Here is a 23,020-nt window from a genome sequence, read left to right on the forward strand (position 1 = left end):
TGAGAATTTCCTGGCAGGATGGAAGCAACCTTGCTCTTTGCAAGCTGGCAAAAACTCTGCTGGGTAAGAACTCTACACAAGAGGGAATTTCAAGTTTTTATATCACAGTGTCAGGGGATTCACCAAGTCTTAATCCCATCAGTCACAGTGATCTGTAAGTGATGTATAGTGAGCACCAACTAAATGTCAGACACGAACCCAGAATCCAGGGCCATTGTGCCAAGGCCACTGATACTCCAGCTGCACAGTGTCCAGTTGCAGCCTCTGACCTCACCACATCTTGTAGAATCACTCAGAACTGAAAGTGGAACCTAAGGCCATCTCTCTATAGAATGGCTTGTCTTTTCATTTGTAGGGGTTTAATCTTGTAACTCATTTACAAGTATACTAAAGTCTTTTTGGGATAGTGTGTGTGTGTGTGTGTGTGTGTGTGTGTGTGTGTGTGTGTGTGTGTGTTTGGGTATGTAAACATATCAGATGTGTTTCTGTTGCCTTTCTTGTTACATATTCAATTTACTTTGCCCGTATATAGGCATTTGATATTTTGAAGACAGGAGTAAAGGCAAGGACCCCCACTCAACTTCCTATGCTTAGGTTCTGCTAATTTTTTGCATACTTCTTTTGGTGAAGTAATTATTAGGACTCTGGGTTCCACGACAGAAATTAAAACTAGGGATGTAGTGTTTTCTCATGTCTTGGCATGCTTTAATCTTTGTGTAGAAATTGAAATTATGGATATAAAAAAAAGCATAGTTCTTAAGGAACATTCTTTGCTTCACTTTAGTAAATTTACTTAAAATCTTATTATGGGCTGTTTATTGATAAAGAAAAAGCCTAATGAGGTAGGTTTCTTTCCATCTAAACCATGACATGGAAAAATGTTATAGTAAATGATGTCCCAAATGTTTTCTGATGTTATTAATATGAAGTAAGAAAAGAAGAATAATTTACTAATGTTAATGTACAAAAGTATACTCTAGAAACATCTGTTCACTTTTGCTTAGCTGCTACTTACCAGTAAGTACTATGTACCTGGCACTCTAATTGATGCTAGGATTTAGCCTAGCCTGGAGCTTGCCTGTGGGTCACTCATAGACTGGTGCCTGTTCCCTTAGGCTAGAACAAACAATGCCAACAGACGTTCTTTTCGTGGCAAATGTATAAAAATCACCTTAGAAGGCACAGTCTCTACAATAAGCACTCTCCTCCTTTCTTTATAGATGTTCTATTCCAATGCTGTGAAATAAGCATCAAACTGTTCACTCTTAGCCTTTCTCTTAAGAATCACATAGTGAATGTCACTCATAGTTCACTTTCGCTCAGTTTTTACATATTAACTCAACTGCTACGTCCATAGGAAAGGCTGTCCTAAGCATGTTCTCTACTCTGTCCCTACCCCCATTTTCCCTCCTTCCCTTCCTCTCTCGGTCTCTCCCTCCCTCCCTCAGTCCCTCCCTCCCTCCCTCCCTCCCTCCCTCCCTCCCTCCCTCAGTCCCTCCCTCCCTCCCTCCCTCAGTCCCTCCCTCTCTCCCTCCCTCTTTCCCTCCCTCCCTCCCTCCTTCCCTCCCTCCCTCCCTCCTTTCCTCCTTCCCTCTCTTCTTCCTTCCTTCCTTCCTTCCTTCCTTCCTTCCTTCCTTCCTTTCTCCTCCTCCTCCTCTCCCTCTCCTCCTCCTCCTCCTCCTCCTCCTCCTCCTCCTCCTCCTCCTCTTCTTCTTCTTCTTCTTCTTCTTCTTCTTCCTCTCTCGGTCTCTCCCTCCCTCCTTCCCTCCCTCCCTCCCTCCTTTCCTCCTTCCCTCTCTTCTTCCTTCCTTCCTTCCTTCCTTCCTTCCTTCCTTCCTTCCTCCTCCTCCTCCTCTCCCTCTCCTCCTCCTCCTCCTCCTCCTCCTCCTCCTCCTCCTCCTCCTCTTCTTCTTCTTCTTCTTCTCTCTCTCTCTCTCTCTCTCTCTCTCTCTCTCTCTCTCTGTCTCTCTCTTTTATTTCCCAAGACAAGATTTCCTCATGTATCCCAGAGGAGCCTTGAACTCTTAATCTTCCTTCCTTAACTTCTCAAGTACTGGGATTATAGGTGTGAGCCACCAGGCCCAGACCAGAGTTGCACACACATTGTTTTTATTTATTTATTACAATAATATTAAAAAAGCCATCTTCATATGTGTGTGTACATTTTCATACGTGTGTATACACACACACACACACACACACACATATATACATATATATATATATGAATATATATGTTGGGTCAGTGTTAGTAAATGCCTTAAGAAATGTCATAAAGCTAATAAGAAAGTTATCCTAAATTATATTAAAGATTCCTAAATTAAAATAGTGAGAGACAATAAAAAATATTGGAAAGAACGTGATTTTTTTTTTTTTTTTTTTTTTTTTTTTTTAGCATTTTGGCTTTTTTTTTTTTTAAATACCCTATAATTATCCAGGATAGCATCAGATTTTTTACATTTTTTATTTGTATATATTTCTTTGTTTCTGTGTATGTGCATGCCTATATGTGTGTATGCCATATATGTGCAAACCTTCAGAGGCGAGGAAATGGTGTAGTATCTGAGGTTTCTAACATGAGTGCTGAGAACCTAACCCAGCTTCTGCAAGAGCAGTCTGTGTTCCTAATCGCTGAGCCATCTTTCCATCCTCAGTATCAGATTTTATTCAAGCAGAGTGTCTGCTGATCATCAGGGGTACAAACGTGTCTGCCTGTACATCAGCTCTGACAGCTAAATTCAGAAACAAGCAAAAAAACAAACCTGTCAACCCCTCTCGGCTTCTATTTCTTTATCGTAAAATAATTAATAACATATGCATTAAAAGCTAAAACAGAGCCTGGGGAGATGTTTCAGTTTGAAGAGTTCTTGCTATGTAACCACGAGGATATAAGTTCAATTCCCAGAACCCAGGTAAAAAGCCAGTGCACTGGAACATCCCTGTAATTGTGCACTTGGGCAGGTAGAGACCTGACAGTCTCTGGGTGTGGTGATGGCTCGGCTCAGTCTTGTCAGTAACCTCCAGGGTTAATGAGAAATGTTTGTCTCAAAATCTAAGATGGAGGAAAATTCCTGACATCAACCTCTGGCCTACACACACACACACACACACACACACACACACACACACACACACACGGAACATTTTCTTTTATCGAAGATTTTTTTAAGGTTTTAAGGTTATGGCAATTACATAATTTGGATCAGCTTACTTTTTAACATTATTGTCATTTAGTTTATCCATTTACTACATGGTTACCAAATACTGCATGCTCTTAATCAGTCTTACGGAAAGGAGAATAAATAAACAGATGCCCTCTCAGATCATAAAAACCTAGTTGAGCTGGGCTGTGGTGGCGCACACCTTTAATCACATCACTTGGGAGGCAGAGGCAGGTGGATTTCTGAGTTTGAGGCCAGCCTGGTCTACAGAGTGAGTTCCAGGACAGCCAAGGCTACACAGAGAAACCCTATCTTGAAAAACAAAAAGAAAAACAAAACAAAAAAAACCCCCAAAACCAGAAAACAAAACCAAAAAAACCACATAAAACCTAGTCAAAGAATTGGACACATACAAAAAGTACAGAGGGGTGTTTTCTTTATGGTTTTAAGATATTGATGTGAACAATGACTAATCCCACATCCCAAAGAGATGGAGCAACCCAGCTTTAATTAGATCTTCAAAAATGTTGACAGTCTTCAGAGAGGAAACTATAGAATGTGTTCTTAGCTTCCAATGGCTGGTTTCAAACAGTGTCAGGAAAAAGGAGGGGTTTTAGTGTAAAAGTCAACAGTGTTCCCTGCAATTGATTCATTTCATTGGAGTTTAAATCAGCTTTGCTCAGCTTGACTTTGGACATCATATTAGCGTGGGAGGAGATGGTTTGCTCTTAGTGTCCTCCACAAACTTCCCTAGGTGTTAGAGTTGGCTTCATCCTACCACCTAATGAACCCTTAGAGGATGCCCTGCCTGGAACAGACCTTATTTCACTCTGTAGGAGTGCTGAGCTGTGTCTTGAAAAAATAAAATAAAATAAAAATAAGCAAGAGAGTGATTCACTTGTTCAGCTATAAGCAACTCGTGATGATTTATGTTCTGCCCCTTTTCTATTTCCGCTGTTGCTTCAGAAAGCACAAATGCTTTCTGCTGATAAAACTAGTTACATTGAAGCAAAAGAAACTCTGCAGCCTACATCTCAGAAGGCATCAACCAGATTGGTTCCCACAGCTGGGAACATATTGATAAATAATAGATGGAAGCTTCATATCCTTTAGTTCAATCCCATCTCTGAAATATACTTTTCATTTTCTGCAGGATTGAGGACCAGATGGCTTCTAGAAAACCTTCCAGTAAAATCGGCGATTACTTGCTCCTAATTCATTACTTTGAACCTTGATCATCTTGTGGGTAGGATGAGATTTTGGCTGCTGCAGGCATGAGCTGCTTATTTTGTTTGCAATTAAGGGGCTAAATCTTTTTCATGTTTCCATCATGTTAATTTTAATGCATCAAACATCACTTAGTTTGTGGCTTTAAAGGAACAGAGAAGCACCCAGGATAACTCTGCTAGGATTTGCCCATGGTTGAGATTATTATGATACTAGTTTGCAAATGTTTCCCATTGGAAACACAACCACATGGAATAGACAGTCTAGTTCAAAGTGACTTAAAGAACATTCGTTAGCCTAGCTTCATCTTAACATGTCAGAAAGTGAGGAACATACTGAGTTTCGAGTGTTGTTTCATTAGCTTAAATCTGGTGAATCATCCAATGGGGACATCATTGAGAAACGTACTTCAGAAGGACTGGATTCTGACATATACAACAGGGTTCCATCTGTCCTGGGCTGTTATGTTACTGGCTTACTTTTGGATGCCATGGATATTAAGGTAATACAATCTGTAATAAAGGAATGGTTAAAATTATATTAGTCTTTTTTAGTACTGATACTAAAAGAGAAAGCGTCCCTCTCTCTGACACTTAAAAATCAAAAGTTGAAGCATTTTGAGGGCCTTATGAATTCTCTACTATATACTGATCTGAAGCCTTGCCTGTTATAGAATGGTGTTCCTGGCTTTTATATAAGGGCTGTGTTCAAACATATCAAACATTCATATTCTAGTACTTTCTATTGACATCTAGAAATGCAGAAACCCTACTGCTTTATTTTCTGCTTATGGTAATTAGAATAAAAAATTGTACCCCTAGAGAGCTGACCCTGACACTCAACTGCTATGAGGTGGCTCTGAGTTGTCCCACCCCCAAATCTATATTATCTCTGAAATGGTTGGAAAGATATGAAAGGGCCGGTCTGCTGATCCAAAGCTGTAGGATCTCTGTGACATAGGATAACAACAGGATAAACTGGAGGAGTTCTGGGAAGGACTGAATATTGATGGTGTCACAAAGCCAGAGAGCTCCAATCTGATCAATGACTCATTGTAATGAACATTTGCAAGTGAAGATGTGTTGACAGCGCGATATATGTGGGATCCATATGACATATTGTAGCTTTTACAATGTGATGTCTTCTATGCTTTGTTTATTTGCGTAATTTTATTTGGGGGGAGGTTGGCAAGGATAAAGGGCAGATATGATGAGACAGAGAGATGAGTGGAACTGGGGTACATGATGTGAAACTCACAAAAAATCAGTAAAATACTTAAAAATATATTTAAAAAACTGGCTCCCATAGGCCCTTGGGGAGTGACACTATTAGGAGCTGTTGCCTTATTGGAGTAGGTGTAGCTTTGTTGGAGAAAGTGTGTCTTTGTGAGGGTGGACTTTGAGGTTTCATATGCTCAAGCTATGCCCACTTCCTTCTGTTTTGGGACCCAGATGTAGAACTCTCAGCTCCTGCTCCAGTACCATGTCTGCCTGCACACTGCCATGCTTTCTACCATGATGATAATGAACTAAACCCCTGAAACTTTAAGCCAGCCCCAGTTAAATGTCCTCCTTTGTAAGAGTTGCCTTGGTCATGGTATCTTTTCACAGCAAGGGAAACCCCAACTAAGACACTGCTCAGCTCCCCATTATGGGGGTTATTCAGTTACATATGCAAAACATTTTTTTCTGCATTTTAAGGAGTTTCATATTTTAGAGGTATTTTCCAGAAGAGCCAGTCTATAATATTTTGGAAAGAAGAACTCCATAAATCAATAATATATCTTTATTATGATTAGCATAAGTCATAATTATCTCTAATCCCTTATATCTATGACTATATAACATTTACAAATATGATTCAAATAATACTTAAAGGAATTTGACTTTCAAATCCTGGCACCATCGTTGGGAAGCTAATATATTCATGTCTTATTTAAATGTACTCAGGTTTCCTCATTCTAACTGTTTAGTTTTGTGTTGATTTGAATAAGCATAGCTTTCATAGGCATATATATTTGAATGCTTAGTTGTGAAGAAGTGGCATTATTTGGAAGGATTAGGAGGCGTGGCCTTCTTAGAGGAAGTGTGTCACTTGGGGGATGGGCTTTTAGGTTTTGAAAGCCTACACCAGGCCCAGGTCATCCTTCTCTGTGCCAGTGGATCAGGACTAAACCTTTGAAATTGGAAGCCAGCCCTAGTTAAATATTTTCTTTTGTAAGAGTTGCTTTGGTCATAGTGTCTCTTCACATCAATGGAGACCCTAACTAAAACACTGCTCAGCTCCCCATTAAGAGAACTAGCTCTCAGTTACTGCTTCAGTGCCTGCCTCCACGGTGCCATGCTCTCTGCCACGATGACATGGACTCTTCTCTTTTCTTGCAGGACTTTACAGTAAATCTGAATGCCAGGCTAACAAGTAGTCACTAAGAGCAAAGTGGGAGATCAGCACATTGCATTTTGAAAGGCTATTTATAGACACAGGTTCATAGAGAAAAAAAATCAGCTGATACATGCTTTCTATGGAAGTTTTTGAGACTGAACTGCTCAATGGTACAGACCTTGGCTGACCGCAGGCTTCTGTCTTGAGATCTTGGGCAGTTAGCCTTAAGGACTATTTTAGTTGCATTTAGGATTTTAATTGGCCGTTCATCACATTCTCCAGTTCAGAGATAACACTCAGCTATCTTCCCATATTTCTTTTTCCTAATTAGGAAGTGTGATGTTTAACTAGTTGTTTTCTATCGATAAGTAAACTGTCTTTCCTCCCTTGTTGGTGTTTGAATTTTTAGCTTAAGTTCCTGTAATTTTAATGTGAGTTCAGCACAGACACATTTATCTTCTTCAGAACTCTCTGTACCTTTTCAGTCTGAATAATCATGGTGCTACTCCTAGAAAATTCTAACCTAATTACAAATTACTATATTTTACCTGTAGTAGATATTCCCATACTGGATAAAAGCCTTCAATGGACTGCAAGGTACTATATATTGTCAGTGGCCATTCTCATAAATCTGATTTCCCAGGAACCCTGTTTAGACACAAATAGGACATTCCAGTTGAATCCACGCTGTGTTTTAACTTCTCTAAATACTTCTATTTCAAGCTTTTCTGGCTGTATCTATGTGTACCCCTCTCACATCTCCTGTCATGGACACTTCAAGTGCTCCCTCCCCCTTTTGCCTATCCTCTGCCTCCAGCTTCCTGTAGTCCTCTGTCTCTGGTGAATTGTTCTTGAATGGCAAGAAACACTTGGCCAGCAAACAAAGGCTATGCCTGCCCTCTTACATGACTTAGCCAGAAATGACTGGCTAATGAGGTGATAAAATCCTTTGTCTTGTTTGCTTCAAGGTAGGACAATTCTGTGATGCCCTGACAAGGCCCCTTGAAGATGGGGCTGAGGCTCAACTCAACTGACATACTGGTCTTGCTTCCTGGTTTCCTCTCAAGTTTCTTGGTTCAACACTCTTCCTGTTGAAGAGTTTGATGTTTACAGCTTCCCTGACAGGTGATATTGCTGCTGCAGTCACCTTCTGTGGCTTTTCCTAACATTGCTTCCTGTGTGTCTAATCAACTCTTTTGACATGATTTTATTTTTAATTTCTTCTGAATGAAGATAATGTTTTTCTCTCAAAGTTCTATTGGTGCTTTTTAAAAGCTATATGATTTTTCCCCCATAGTATAATGTATTTTCATTATGCTTTCCTGTTATGTCTTTAGGGATTATAAACATTTGTTGATTATTTCAGGTTTTTGTACATATTTTCAGTTTTTTTGGTATGAGCTACTTTTTTTTGTTATCACTTCTTGCTTTTTTTCTGATGAATTTCTTCCCTGTGTTTCCTGTAGTTTTAGGGAGGGTTGGTGGCTGTTTTAGTGTTCTGTTGTTGTGAAGAGACACCATAATCAAGGAAACTCTTACAAAAGTAGCCATTTAATTAGAGGTTTGCCTGTTGTTTTGGAGGTTAAACGAGCATCGCCATGCTGCAAACAGGCTATGGAGGAATAGCTGAGAACTGCGTCCTGATCCAGTGAGAGAGAGAAAATGCCACTGACCCTGGCTTGGGCTTTTCAAGCCTCCAAGCTCACCCCCAACTACACACATCTTCCAATAAGGCTATGTTTCCTAATCCTTCTTAAGTAGTACCATTCCCTAATGACTAAGCATTCAGATATATGAGCCTATGAGGGTCATTTTTATTCAAACCACCATAGTGGCCTCACTTTCGTCAGTGTGCATTTTTCCCTCTGTGAATGTAATGTGTTTCACAATGCACCTTCTTACACAGTACTATCTGGCTTACTTTACTGAGAGCCTCATGCTTTCAGCCATCTTAAGCCCAGTTCATATATTAATTTCTCACAGTTCAAGTATAAATGTTATTTAAATTTATAAAGCATATCTGTACCTAGCCTACGTTTGTTTGATGTCAACCAAAATTTCAGCCAGAGACTAAAAACTCCCTGATGTGGTGGGTATACAAACTAATGACATGACCACTCCATGCTATCATTAAGGGGTAGGTTTGTATGCTCAGGCTACAGAAGAGACTTGCCTATCGTGTCCTTCGCTGTGGTAAAAAGAAGGTCTGGTTGAACAGCAATGAGACCAATGAAATAGCCAATGTCAACTCCTGTCAGCAGATCAGGAAGCTGATCAAAGATAGGCTGGTCATCCCGAAGCCTGTGAGTGTCCATTTCTAGTCTCGCTGCTGCAAAAACACCTTGGCACAATAGAAGGGCAGGCATATTGGCATAGGGAAGAGGACGGGTACTGCCAATGCTCAGATGCCTGAGAAGGTGACCTGGATGAGAAGGATGAGGAGCCTGTGCTGGCTTCTCAGGAGATACCAGGAATCTAAGATTGACAGACATATGTATCATAGTCTGTACCTGAAGGTCAAAGGGAATGTATTAAAAAAACAAGCAGATTCTCATGGAACGTATCCACAAACTGAAGGCAGACAAGGCCTGCAAGAAGCTACTGGCTGAGCAGGCTGAGGCTGGCAGGTCTAAGACCAAGAACGCACAGAAGTACCAGGAGGAGCGCCTCCAGGCCAAGAAGGAGGAGATCATCAAGACTCTGTCCAAGGAGAGAGACCAAGAAATCAAGCTTCCCTCATGTCTGTACATAGTGGCCTAGATGTGGCCTCACATGGATCACATGGATCATTAAAATAAAACAAGCCTTAAAAAAAGAAAGAAAAGGAAAGAAAAAGAGAACAGCCATAGGCATCTGGAAGAGTCCAGAGTAGAGAGAGAAAGAAGTAGACTGAGCATGACCAGCAAAGTGGACCTAGTCATGAGAGAAGCAGGACCAAAGCAGAGAGACAGAGGGAGAGAAAAGATGGTAGAGGATGGGGGTGTACAACAGCGGGTTATAAGGAGAATGGGTAGCCAGTGGGGGAGCATGAGCTGGGGGAGCTTAGGGTAGGGGAAGAAGTAAGAAGGGCTAGGATGCCAGCACAGACTTTGAAATGTATAGCAGGTACTTAGGACATGGAGGGAACCTGGAGGCCAGAATGTACATTGGTATTATGCTAATAGACACCATAGATAGCCACTTGTCCATTCTACTTTTTAGAATTTGGGGAAATGGAATTTCTTTTGGGCAAGCAGTGGGTAACTACCTGTGGTGGTGTGAATGAGAATGGCCCATATAGGTGCATGCATTTGAATACTTGGTTCCCAGATGATAGAACTGTTTAGGAAGGATCAGGAGGTGTGGCCTTGTTGGAGGAGGTGTGTCACTGGACAAATAGAACAGCAACTAAGACAGAAGTTGGTATTAGGAATGTGATAGGCCTGACCATGCTGTTTGTTGGAGAAATATGAAAGACTTTGGGACTTTGGACTAGAAAAGCAGCTGAATGCTTTAAGTCGGGCTTATTAAGTCATCCTACTAGGAAGATAGAGGACAGCAGTGCTGGGAGCAATGGGAATGTGGAAGGCCAGTTAAAGAGGACCCAAGGAGGAAAAATACTAGAGATTAGTGTGATATTTTGGTAAACAATGTGGCTGCTTTCTGCTCTTATCCAAAAAAAAAAAAAAAAAAAAAAAAAAAAAAAAAAAAAAAAAAAAAAAAAAAAAGCCAGAAGCTAAATTAAAGGGTTTGGGGCTATTGCCTTTGGCAGAAGAGATTTCAAGACAACCAAGTATTGACTGCGTTGTGTGGTTACTAATGACCACTCTTATGTAGAACAGGGATGATAGAAGAGGAAGAAGGGAGAAAAGAAAGACAAGATGTACAGCCTGGGGAGCAAAAAAGCACCATGCATTGTAATGATGGAGCCAAATTAAGGATATGGGACTGTTTAAAGTAAGACCAGATGCTAAATGGAATAAAGGAAGGGTATCCACAGGGCTGGACCCTACCCAACTGAGCTTCCAACTTGTGAAAAAGCAAAGTTTACTCAACAAAAGAAACCATCAGCAAGTCAAAGTTTGCGCAAACATACAAAGGCAGGTTCCAGCTCCAGCAGGCAGCAGCCGTTGGTGTTCCATTTTCACTAAGCTTTGGAGGAGATGACAGGACTTCATTGTTGTTGTTTTTATATAGAAAGTTACTTTTACATTTCATACGTTGCCCAGGGAATATCGTTTCTCAAAATCTGACATTCTTTGTTGCTTGAACACAGGTTTTCATTTTTCCTTATTTTGGAACCTTTTTATAACATTTCTGTTCAGTTATATTTTCAAGAAAATAATTTTTATATTTCACCCAAAATAAAATGTCCACACTTATGCATCATTTTCCAGAAGAAAGAGCAGGTTTTATTTACAGCTTCTCCAGATTCAAGCCTTGCTTCTGAAGTGAGTATCTGGGGAAGACACAGAGGGAACATGACAAATGGATTTTTTGACATCTTGTTATTTACACCTGTGATCTAGAGAATTCTGAATTCCTTACCACAACATCTTTGTGCAAAAACTCTCTCTCAGTCCCTCCACAACCTAAAAGTGAGACTCATGGATACAAAAGAATGGGGACTCTGGTTACAAACTTATCTAGTGGGTTTGAGGTACCAGAAAGAAGAATGGAAGAGAGAAGGATGTCGGGATGCGCTCAGGATGCCGGATGTGCATGGATGTATCTTCCTCTATCAGGTCACATCTCCTTCATGTCCTCTGTCCATCAGCATCATTCAATGCAGGCAGAGGAAAGAACAGTCAGCAACAGAGCACTCAGTGAGATGATGAATCAGTTTCAGTACAGTGATATAAATAGTGGGAACTCATATGGAATAGAGAGAAGTGAGAGAGAGAGAGAGAGAGAGAGAGAGAGAGAGAGAGAGAGAGAGACAGAGACAGAGACAGAGAGACAGAGAGAGACAGAGAGGGGGCGGAGGGAGGAAGAGGGGTGGATTTAATTATTTCTGAAAAGCATTTCAAGGGTTGAAGCGTCACTAAGTCACATCTCACGCTTGAAAAGTCCCGTTTGGTTGGCTATGCTTTGTTGAGTCCCAGAGGACTTCATTAATACACTTCCACATGTTGTGGTGACCCTCAACCATAAAAATGCTACTTCGGAACTGTAGTTCGCTACTTTTATGAATCATAATGTAAATGTCTGTGTTTTATGATGGTCTTAGGTGACCCCTGAGAAAGGGTCATTTGACCCTAGGTTGAGAACCGTTGTATTTGTCCATGTCATGGGTTAAACCTCTGGGCTATGGTGGATGACTTAAAAATGTTTGCAGTACAGAAGCCCAGAATCTCCCTGGTCCCTCAGGAACACCCGTCTCTCTTTTCAGAACATGCTCTCTCTTTTATAGGCTGCTCCAAATTCTCTCCCCATTTGGTCAAATGATATAATCGTTTTCCTAGAGTTTCTAATTCCTAACTCATTACTGAGGTTTGAACTCAGGGCTGTGCACATGCTTGTAAGCACTTCCCCATAGAGCTACACCTCAAGCTATTTTTTCATTACTTTCTGATTAAACATAGCTCATACTCATTATAGACTAGATTTCATATGGAAGAAAAACCTCTATAAATTTAAAAGTGAGGTTAGAGTAAGTTCATGGTTTGGGAGCTATTTAGACCTTAATCTGAAATGGTATCCTTATTACTACTGCCTCCCCAAAGCCAAAACCAAATGCAAAGATAACTGTGAGGTGCTGGGGGCCTTTGATAGCATGATAAGGAAAACAATTTTAAAGTGGCCAATCTGTTTCTCCTTCGAGTCTTACTGTTGTTCAGTGCCTTGCTCGACTGCCTCCTCTGTTCAGCTCACTGCCGCATGCTGCGACTAGTGTATTGGATCTGGAGAGCTCACTGGGGAAAGGAGGGAATGAAGAAAGGAAAGACACATACAGAAAAGCTGGGGTCAGGTGGGCTGGGCAATTGTTACTGCTAAAGCCCAGGACCTCGGCATGTTTGTTATATGCAGCATAGAGGGAAGGGTTGGCTCATCTCCATTGGAGACCTCTGGAGCGGGCAGACTCAGGCTGGGAAAAGGAAACTGTAGTTCTCATTTTTATACACAGGGGTCATACATTCACTCTAGGACCTCCCAAGTCGAGGCTTTGCCCTTTGTTTTCAGCCTAAACTATACAAGGGAAGGCTTTGCCGATTTCCCGTGGGTATGAAGCTTCGGTCCTCATCATGGCTGCCCCAATGTCAATGTTACTCAATCACTCAAGAATTCATTTAGGACTTTCTCATCTTCCCACAGAGGCACCTTTCTGTAATGAGACACTAATTTAAATATTTATACCAAATTTGTGGGAGTTACAGCTGGGAATAGTGTAAATTATACGTCTATAGTCTCAGAATGTCTGAGGCTTGATTCCGTGACGTTATACAGGCCAGCCTATCTCAAGACACCACCACCAAAGGGATAAATAAATAAGTGAATGAACAAATAAATGTTGTATTAGAAGGATAGTTTTCTAGCAGTAAAGTAGTAAAGGCAGGCACAGAATTGTAAGCTAACTAAACTCTGTCTGGGAGTACAATTATGATGTATGCCTCAGTGTTAAGTTATATTTATATACAACCCATTAAAGAGAAGGGGATGAAATTTTAACCATATTATTCAATTGCAGCAACCATCTAGAATAACGATATAAGGAAGGTCACACCTGACAAGGACACTGATGCCCAGTGACAGTCGTGTCAGGTTCTCAGTCGCCCAGCTCTCATCGTCCAGTGTGGACCCACTATGGGCTTTCTTTCTTTCCCTCTTGCTGCTCAGTGCGAGGTTTAGCCTTGCCTAAGCTTCTTGCAACAAAAGCTTTTCTCCATCCTCTTATCCTTGAACGGAAGTATACAGAGTAACAGAGGAGGCTTTGTGTAAAATCAATCAATTTCCTCCCTTATTTCTCCACTTTCCTTTATTGTGCTTGAGGCCATATATCAGTAAGAGGCAGCTATAACCAAACATGCCTGAAGAGGGCGGAGTCAAGAGGAGTTTTAGCTGAAGGACGATTTATTCATATCAAAGATTGAAGTAACACTTTGAAACCTGCGTTGAAGCAGAAATGTCTCTATTCTCTAGAATTACTTACACAGATTCTAGTAATTTACTTCCTCACCTGTTGCTCTCAAGAGCTAGCCTGAGTGGATTAGCTTATACAGAAGAGAATAATTAATAATAATAATAAAATAATAATAATAATAAATACAAAAATATAAAAAAGATTATAAAATCATTATGATAAAATGATAATTTTAAATTATTTTTTTTAAAGGGATTCTAGTCTACTAGATACTTTCATGGGAATCTGCCCTAGAAATTTTCATTTTCCTGACAATAAAGGAATGAAGTAGGCCAAGGTGGTAAATTTAGCCCAATAAGGTTAGCTGTGGAGGCAACCATAAAACAAAAGGGTTTCAGCCCAGTAATCAGACACCAGGCAAGGGCATTGTGTTTGAGATCTGCTGCTGAATATGGCTTTGAAGTGGGCAGACAAAAGCAATGGCAGACTGAAAAGAAGGAAGCTACTGTAAACAGAAGGCGCTAAGGGGGGCCAGGGGCTGCCTTCTTGTACCCTTGGCAAGGCCTCAAAAGTGCACTTGGGATCTCTGGGTTTTGGAATTGGAGCTGGCAGTTCATGTTTATATTTCTAAAGCCAAGAGTTTCCTTTCCTGTGTCATCTAAAATCTGTCATAAACATACGAATTTAATACACCAGGCAGCCTGCAGTCGTTGCTTTATTTCTATAGAACACAGAAAGCTATTCTGTTGCTTTCCAAATGAAAAATTAAAAGAAAGGATTTATTATTTTTTATTTTATGTGTATGAGCGTTTGGCACACACGTGTGCCTGTGTGCTACACGTGTGCCTGGTAACTGCAGGGGCCAGAAGAATTTGAGTTAAGGACAGTTCCAAGTTGCTTTATGAGTGCTGGGGGGATCAGCCCGGTGTCCCCTGGACTTAATCACGACTCCCAGATGTTCTATCTGACACCCTTTTCTGGCATCTAGCGATAATGCTTCCACATGGTACACATATGTGCAAGCCAAAAACTCATTTATATAAAATCAACAAAAATATTTTTTTAAGGACTACTAACTAGTAAAAGGCTTTCTGATAATTAACAAGCACCTGCTTTGCCCCTCGCACCTCTTTTTTGGTCATGATTAACTTTTATATCATCTTTTGTCCTCTCAAGGTTCTAGAGCATAGGAGAGAGAATACACGGACTTAGTCATTCTGCATCTGATTTATTTTGCTGAAGGCTATGCTTCCATTGCTACTTTCCTCACAATGACATGATTGCAGTCTTCTTTATAGCCAACATTATTCTCTATCATGTGTATATACCAAATTTCCTTTATCGTGTCATGCATGATTTGATGTTTAGGAAGATTCTATTGCTTGATAACCCTAGGTGGGAAGGTGTCACTATGATACACTGACTTTGACTAGTTTTGGTATGTGATCATTCTATTTTAGTTTTTTTTTTTTCCTTAACTCTTTTCTTAGTTAGAGCTTTACTGCTGTGAACAGACACCATGACCAAGGCAACTCTTATAAGGACAACATTTAATCGGGGCTGGCTTACAGGTTCAGAGGTCTAGTCTATCATCATCAAGGCAGGCATGGTACAGAAGGAGCTGAGAGTTCTACATTTTCATCTGAAGGCTGATATGAGAAGACTGGCTTACAGGCAGCTAGGATGAGGGTGTTAAAGCCCACGCCCACAGTGACGCACTTGTTCAGACAAGGCCACACCTACTCAAACAAAGCTACACCTTCAAATAGTGTCACTCCCTGGGCCAACCGTGTTCAAATCACCAAAACCCTAGAAGTCAAATTATCCTGAGAAAGTGTAACGTAAGTGATAGAATGATCAATGTAGGGCCCTTTGACTGGCTTCTATAATTTGATATATTAAAGTTGTCTATAGAAAAAGCCATTACATAGCACACTGTCATACTTCATGAGATATTTAAAAATAGACACATGAAAGAACCACAAATAAGGACATAAAGGGCTGCTGCTGTATTTCACCAAGAGCTCTTCTAAACCCCAGTACAGTTTCTGTAGACTTGTTTAGCACATAAAGAATATTTTATGGTTTACAGGTGTTTTGTTTCCTGTGTGATAGCCAGGTTGATAATGCTGAGACACTGAATGAGTTGCTACCCCAGGCTGACTCATTTTGTAAATGATGGAATAAACAATACAATTAAAGTTTCAGGGTGCCTAAATTATTCATGCCCATCACTTTTGTAAACACCAGCTTGTAGTTGTAACTGCGAGTCCACCTGGGCACATTAAAAAAAAAAAATACTCCGTGTGATTTTTCTAAGTTTGTATAGCTTCTGCTGGGCAAAGGAAATGATGTTGTACTCTGTCAGGCTAAATACTGTCTGGTACCACATTGTGTGTCACTCAGATAGGGACTATGTGTATAATAATAGTACTCTCATAAAATTAAAATAAAGCTGGGAAATCCCCATCGCCATAACCACAATAAGTGCTGCCATAACTATCCTAAGGTCACAGTGCAATTCAGTGCTCACACATTTGTGGTGATAGAATTGTAAACAAACTGGTTTCTTGACAAATGATATAAAGGTATAGCATGTGCCATTAGGTATATCACATAATTCTTTTTTAAACAATATTAATAGTAAAACATCTGTGATGTTAATTTTGACAGTCAGTCTTTTTTATTTATTTTTCTTTTTTAAAAAATTTATTTTTTATTGGATATTTTATTTACATTTCAGATGCCATCCCCTTTCCCCATTTTCCCTCCCTATAAAACCCCTATCCCATGCCGCCATTCTCCTTTTTGCTTTTATACAATTTTTTTTTTAATGTTAACCAAAGGCTTTATAAGTTTGGTAATGCTCAATATCAATCAGAAGTGTAGTGTAACCCAATACCCAACCTAGATATATCAACTATCTTTGACTGGTGGAGACATATGAACATCTGCCTCCATGTCCCTCCCCCCTTTTGCTCTTTCTCATCACCTATATCCTCCTCTCCTTCTCCTCCTCTCATTCCTCTTCCTCTCCGTACTCCTCCCACCTTAGCTCTTCCTACATATCACTCTTCCTGTTAAAATAAAACTTTTCTCTCAAAATACTATTAGAGCATAACTATACCAATTTGTGTCAGTAAGGTGCAAGATAGACCCAATACCCAGTCCATCATTTTGTTGACTAACCAGAACCTCTGTCATCTCTCCTAACTAAAACACTTAGTTCTGAACGTGGCTTTTTTTTTTCTTGGCTTTAGAATGGATTTCAGCTGAAAACCATCCTCTCAAATCTTTTCTCTCAAAGTAAATAGCCGGGATTGGCTATGAGACTATAAGTCTTCAACCCCGTCAGAAATCCAGAATGACTGAGTTAACCGAAATTATGGGAAGCACAAAGCATAGCTTCTAAAACTTAGCCAAATTATAGAGATCGCTGAACACCTGGACAGTCCCTATATTACAAAACGTTGGAGCATTCGGTCTTTAGCCTTGTGGCCCAGGATCATCTGACAGACCTAGTGATGCAGAATTATTAAGAGCTGATTACTTTTGACAGTCAGTCTTGTCAACTTGATTTGGCAAAAATGTCTAGAAGATTAAGGAATCACTCTGTGATGGTTTAAATATGCTTGGCTCAGGGAGTGGCACTATTAGGAGGTGTGGCCTTGTCACTGTGGGTGTGGGCTTTGAGAGCCTTATGCTAGCTGCCTGGAAGTCAGTATTCTGCTAGCAGCCTTCAGATGAAGATGTAGAACTCTCAGCTCCTCCTGCACCATGCCTGCTTGGATGCTGCCATGTTCCCACTTTGATGACAATGGTTTGAACCTCTGAACCTGTAAGCCATCCCCAATTAAATGTTGTTTTTATAAGAGTTGCCTTGATCATGGTGTAAAACCCTAACTAAGACACACCCTGCGGCATTTCCAGTGGTGATTAGACCTCAAGGCTTTGGGCCAACCAAATGGATCCATCCCTTGATGGATTCATAGGAGGGTAGCATTATTGGTGGGCAGTGACAAGCTGGAGAGGGAGTGTGATGGATCAAAATGAGTCACCGCAAGAGTGTCCCCTGCGCTATATCATTCTGTGACCCACCCCTTTCAGCCCTGTGTCTCATCTCCCACGCAAAATGCAGTGAAACTTCTGAAACATGAGAACAGTCTTTTTTCCCTTCAGTTATTTTTTATGTCAGGTACTTTGTCAAAAAAATAAAATAAAATAGCAAAGTCAATAAATACAACAGCTGTGTTTCTGACACATATATTTACTATACGTGTACATTTTGTCTTATTTTAAAGTATACTGTCACGTATAAAAATAGTGTTGAATGGAATGAGAGTGTGGCCCAGTAAGAAAGCACTTACCTACCACATGCGAAGCTCTGACTTTAATCTCCAACACACTAGCAAGGTTTTATTGCAAATTAGTTTCCTGTGTTAATCAGAAACACTTTTCTACACACCCATGTTTAATGCCTCTCCTGGCTGTATCTCCTTTTCTTGTTCTCAACTTGGTTTCATCTTTTGTTCATCAGGACATCTGAGTGAACAAAACCCGTGACTCATGTTGATTAGAGGCTACATCAAGTGATTGGCCTAGACACGAAATTTTAATGGCTGTGGAAAAATCAGTGATGGCCATTGCTTGACAGGTACAGTTCATCACACCATAGAGACAATTGTAAAGCACAAGAGCAGTGTGACAGAAGTGACAAAGGCTCACCTTCACTGACATCAACGAGAATGGCGAATAGTCAAGAAGGGCCTCTCTCTTGAAATGTGGAAAATGTCTAGTGATGTTGTTTAAAGATCAAACATAGAGGTATATCCTTCTCAGCACCCTGATGACGATAATCAAAATTTAAAAATCAAATATTAAAATGAAAGGCTGTATCCAATTGTGATATTAAATTTACTGCTAGTCCTGGGTGGTTTGTATGATTTAAGAATTTTGCTTAGATACTGTGAGGAGTGGGACTTCAAGTCCTGATATTAAGACAGATGAAAAAAGTTTGGAAACTCTTGATAAGCAGATTGTGGAAGGGAATTATTTGCCTGTGGATAAAAGCTTCCTGTTTTGGAAATGGATGTCTGAAAAGACTTTTGTCCATAGGAAGGCTTGCCAACTCTTAAAGCTTTTAAAGATAGGGTAATACTCTTTCTTGGGGGTCAATATCTCTGGCTACTTATTGAAGCCTTTTGTGATATGTGTCAATGAGAGACTACATGCCTTCAAACTCAGTAATCACCATGCACTGCAACTGGCTTCTGTTACCTGTTTAAAACAGGAGCTATTAGAAGCCATAGATGACTGAGTTCCTCATCCAGATGCTCCCTGGGTTACTGTTCCAGAGAAATGGATAAATACTTTCAGGATTCTTGTTTAATATGTTGACAAGTCTCCAGCAATGCTCTCCTAATTTGTGATCTCAATCCCACCATGGATATGATTTTTACCTATCCAAAATCATCACCCCCTTTTGTGACAGACTTAACTCTGTGTAAACCTTGTCCAGGAGCTCACTACATAATCTGCTTCTGACTCCCAAGTGCTTGGGTTAAAGGCATGTGTCATGGCACCCAGCCAAAAGTCCCCTCCTGGAGTCAACCAATGAATGAAGGAGTTACTTCAGCATAAAAGGATTCTTGCCTGGATCTTGTTTGAACTAAAGAAGGGACTGTGATGGTACTGAAGACATTCTGGGAGGATAATACCTAGGGTTGCACCAGGAACCTGGCTTGAGGTGATGTCACTGAGGATTATACAAATGATATCTATAGTAAGAATCCCAGCAAGCTCATCCATGACTTCAGTGAGTAACTGAGCATGAGGCTGTTAAAGAAACCAACAAGGCTCTGCTGAGATGTCAAAGGACTGCATGAGGTTGTGGATGCGGATGCTACCAAGTAACTCCTAGTGGTGCTGAAGAGGAACTGACTAATGGGAGGGAGTTATTGGCACACTGTGGGAATATATAGATGTAGAAGAAGCAAGAGAAAGAACTCTTGCCAAGAAAAGAGAGTCAGTCAAGAATTTCAATGACAGGTGTAGCCAAAGCCAAGGTCAAAGAATTTAACAGATTCTCTAAAAGGTTTAAATTATGTACCCTCAACATCAAAACCTTCTATTTAACAGAAAAGAATGTTCATATTCTATTTACTATTTACAAGCAAATCCAGGCCAAAGGAAAGAAGCCAAATCAGCCACTAAGAACACATTTCTGAAATGGTACACTTCCTCATTCAGCCTCTGGAGGTGTTGAGAAAGAAAGCATCCTTGTCACTGGAAACAACAGTTCCATGTGCACGTTGTCCCTGTCACCCTCAAGTCAAGAAATGGAAGATGGTGGAGCTGACAGTTTAGCAGATGTAGGCTCAGGGCAATGCGTGTTTATGTATGCCTTAGTTTTTAGCAAAAGTTAAAAGTCAATGAAAATATTTAAAAAAAAAAAACTGTATAGGAATGTATTGAAGAGAGGAAATAGATTTTGGGGTAGATACAAGCTTGCAATCCATGCTGTCCAGAAGGGTGAGCTAAGACATTGTGAGTTCAATTCCTGCTTGGTTTAGAGACTTCAGTCAAGGCCAACAGCAGCACTGAGACTCTATTTCAAAATAAAAAATGAAAACAGTGTAGGGGAGATATAGATCAACAGCAGAACATTTGCTTTTCATGCCTGATCTTCAGTCCCAAGCAAGAAGGGAAGGAACGAAGGAAGGAAGGAAGGAAGGGAGGAAGGAAGGAAGGAAGGAAGGAAGGAAGGAAGGAAGGAAGGAAGAGAAAGAAGAGGGTGGAAGGAAAAGAAAATATTTTGTGTAGCTGTGGAATGTTTTTGTACTTTAAGTATTATTACAAAACTAAAAAGGCTGAACAACTTTAAAAGTTTATAAAGTAAAAACATGACAGCAAATTAGCGATTTCATTATTGACAAAAGAATAAACGTTTCATAGTCAAAGTATTTGTAATGTCTGTGTGGTCTACAGTGTGGACAGAGGTGCCAGGACCCTCACACCTACCCATAGTTCCCTTTCTGACTCACCAGGGGCAGTGTGCATTTCATTCACAGTAAGCATTCCAAACATACATACTGATTTTATAATCCTTCTTTGTATATTCTGCATGTTTGGATATGTTTACATACACAATTTCAGATGTGTTACAATCAGCTGCAGTGTTCAGTACAGTACCATGTAGGACAACAGACCATCCTGTATTACCTAGGTCTTTAATAGAATACATCATTTTTGTTGTAAGTATAAATGATGTTCACAAAACACTGCCTAAACCTTATATTCAAGAATGCACCCACATGATTGAAGCATGGTTTTATTTCCAACTAAAGAAACTAGAATACCTCAGAGGCAATATCTGACCGCCTTCTGGCGCAATTCTTCTTTCAAGAGACTTAGAAAAAAAAATTCTTCTTTCTCCAGATAAGCTGTGGAAAGAAGGACCTCTCTCCTAAAGCTAACAGCCAGAGCCCAGCACCCTATGTGGCACAGGGTTAATGCAAAATCTAGTGGCCAGCATTTCACCTGCTCAAGCAGGGGCGTTCCCACACCCAACAGTGGGGTAAAAGGTGGAAACTGAGACTTTGAGTTATTTTATGATTATTTTCTTCCTTTTGTTTTTTTTCTGTTTGTTTATTTGTTTTTACAGTCTCTCTTGGTATCTTGTTATGTTGGAACCCAAAAATATATTTCTAATTTTCTATGTTCTATAATTTTCTTTTTGCCATTTTATTTAACTTTTAAGATCATTTCTCAAACACCTTGATATTCCAATCCCACTATTAAAGAACTGTTCATGTTTCTTGTATTTCTTGTGGCTATTTGTTGTGTTTGTTAGTTATTTTTACTGTTACTGTTATGATAGGATCTTAATGGTAGCCCAGAATGCCTTGAAACAATGTATCCCATGCTAACCTTGAACCAATGGCCATCTCTCCACTTTAACCTCCTGAGTAGTACAAATTACAGGCAGGCGCCACCATACCCAGCATTTCTTTTTACTTCATGCATACAATTTAATCAGTCTTCAATTGGTGTGGTGAAGGAGGCTTGTAGAAACGATCATGCAAGCTGAAACCATAAAAAATAGTTTTAATGGGAAACATTTTTTTCATATTACTAAAAACTCTCATAGTATCAATTACAAATGTACAGGGAAATAGAATTCTAAAACTAATATTTACTTGGTATGCTGTAATTTAAAACATTAAAAAATATGATTTCTTTCTTGGCACAGAACTTGCTGTTCTTTCTTGATATAACTTAAAATGCTTTTCTTTTCTATGTTTTGGTAAATTACAGAAACTGTGGATCAGTTTCCAATGATTCATGTTTCATGCTTTTAATTCTAGGAACTCTGTACATAGATCCTGTGTGACATCGTGACCAACATCACACCCTCCCAGTGAGCTTTATCTTTTTCATAACAGCTATTTCATCCATATGCAATTATTTTTTTAAAAAAATTACATCTATTTCCTTGGGATGAGAGCATCAAGAAGGCCAGATCGGTTTTATATTAACAATATGAGTAATGATAAATCTATGTCAACCGTTTTGAAGTAACTTATTTCACTGAAGCATTGTGTTACTAGGAATAGAAGACAGACTAAGACACCATGTAGTTGAGAACTTCCCATAAATATAATTTCTCAAAGGTTATCAAGGATGATATTTAAACTGTTCTTTTGATGATGAGCTGAAATTATATGTTTGTGTGTGTATGTAGTTATCTCCAACTTACTATCTTTCCAACTCTTATTTGACTGTTTGTTGATTTGTGATTTGTTCCCTTCTTTGCTTTTATGTTAGATATTTGATCACCTTATGTATAAGAGCGGAACACTGAAAATTCATGTGCAGAGCTTACTAAGGTGGGATTAAGTAGTCAATGTTCTGGGTATAAGGCCCAAAAGTCCTATTGTTGGGAGACAGACTAGTGTAACAGACCTGTAATCCCAACTACTCTGGAGGCTGAGAATGGAAAGTCGTAAGTTAAAGGCTATCCTGTGGAATTTATCAAATGTTGCATGCTCAACCACCCTAGAATCAGTCTCCTGATCTTCAAAAGTAAAAATAAATTGCCTGAAGCAGTCATGTTATACAGAGAATATTCTTCACTCCTTGCTACCTGTCTCTTTGGTGCTGGATGAAGAAAGAAAGTCCTGGAAACTGT

The 23,020-nt window shown here is 39.8% G+C and overlaps 1 protein-coding gene and 1 pseudogene across 1 annotated transcript in view; one reads left to right on the forward strand and one right to left on the reverse strand.

Annotated features, from left to right (window-relative positions):
* The first annotated feature begins 8,896 nt into the window (after positions 1-8,896).
* LOC117721760 (large ribosomal subunit protein eL19 pseudogene) lies at positions 8,897-9,540 on the forward strand (annotated as a pseudogene).
* An 11,817-nt stretch (positions 9,541-21,357) lies between these two features.
* LOC143434687 (uncharacterized) overlaps positions 21,358-23,020 on the reverse strand; it is a 33,317-nt gene continuing 31,654 nt past the window's right edge. The window contains exon 4 of the mRNA XM_076914089.1: positions 21,358-21,915. Coding sequence (XP_076770204.1) covers positions 21,872-21,915 — 44 coding nt within the window. The 3' untranslated portion in view covers positions 21,358-21,871. The remainder of the gene's footprint in view (positions 21,916-23,020) is intronic.

The sequence above is a fragment of the Arvicanthis niloticus genome, chromosome 16 (genome assembly GCF_011762505.2).
Source record: "Arvicanthis niloticus isolate mArvNil1 chromosome 16, mArvNil1.pat.X, whole genome shotgun sequence".
NCBI lineage: Eukaryota > Metazoa > Chordata > Mammalia > Rodentia > Muridae > Arvicanthis > Arvicanthis niloticus.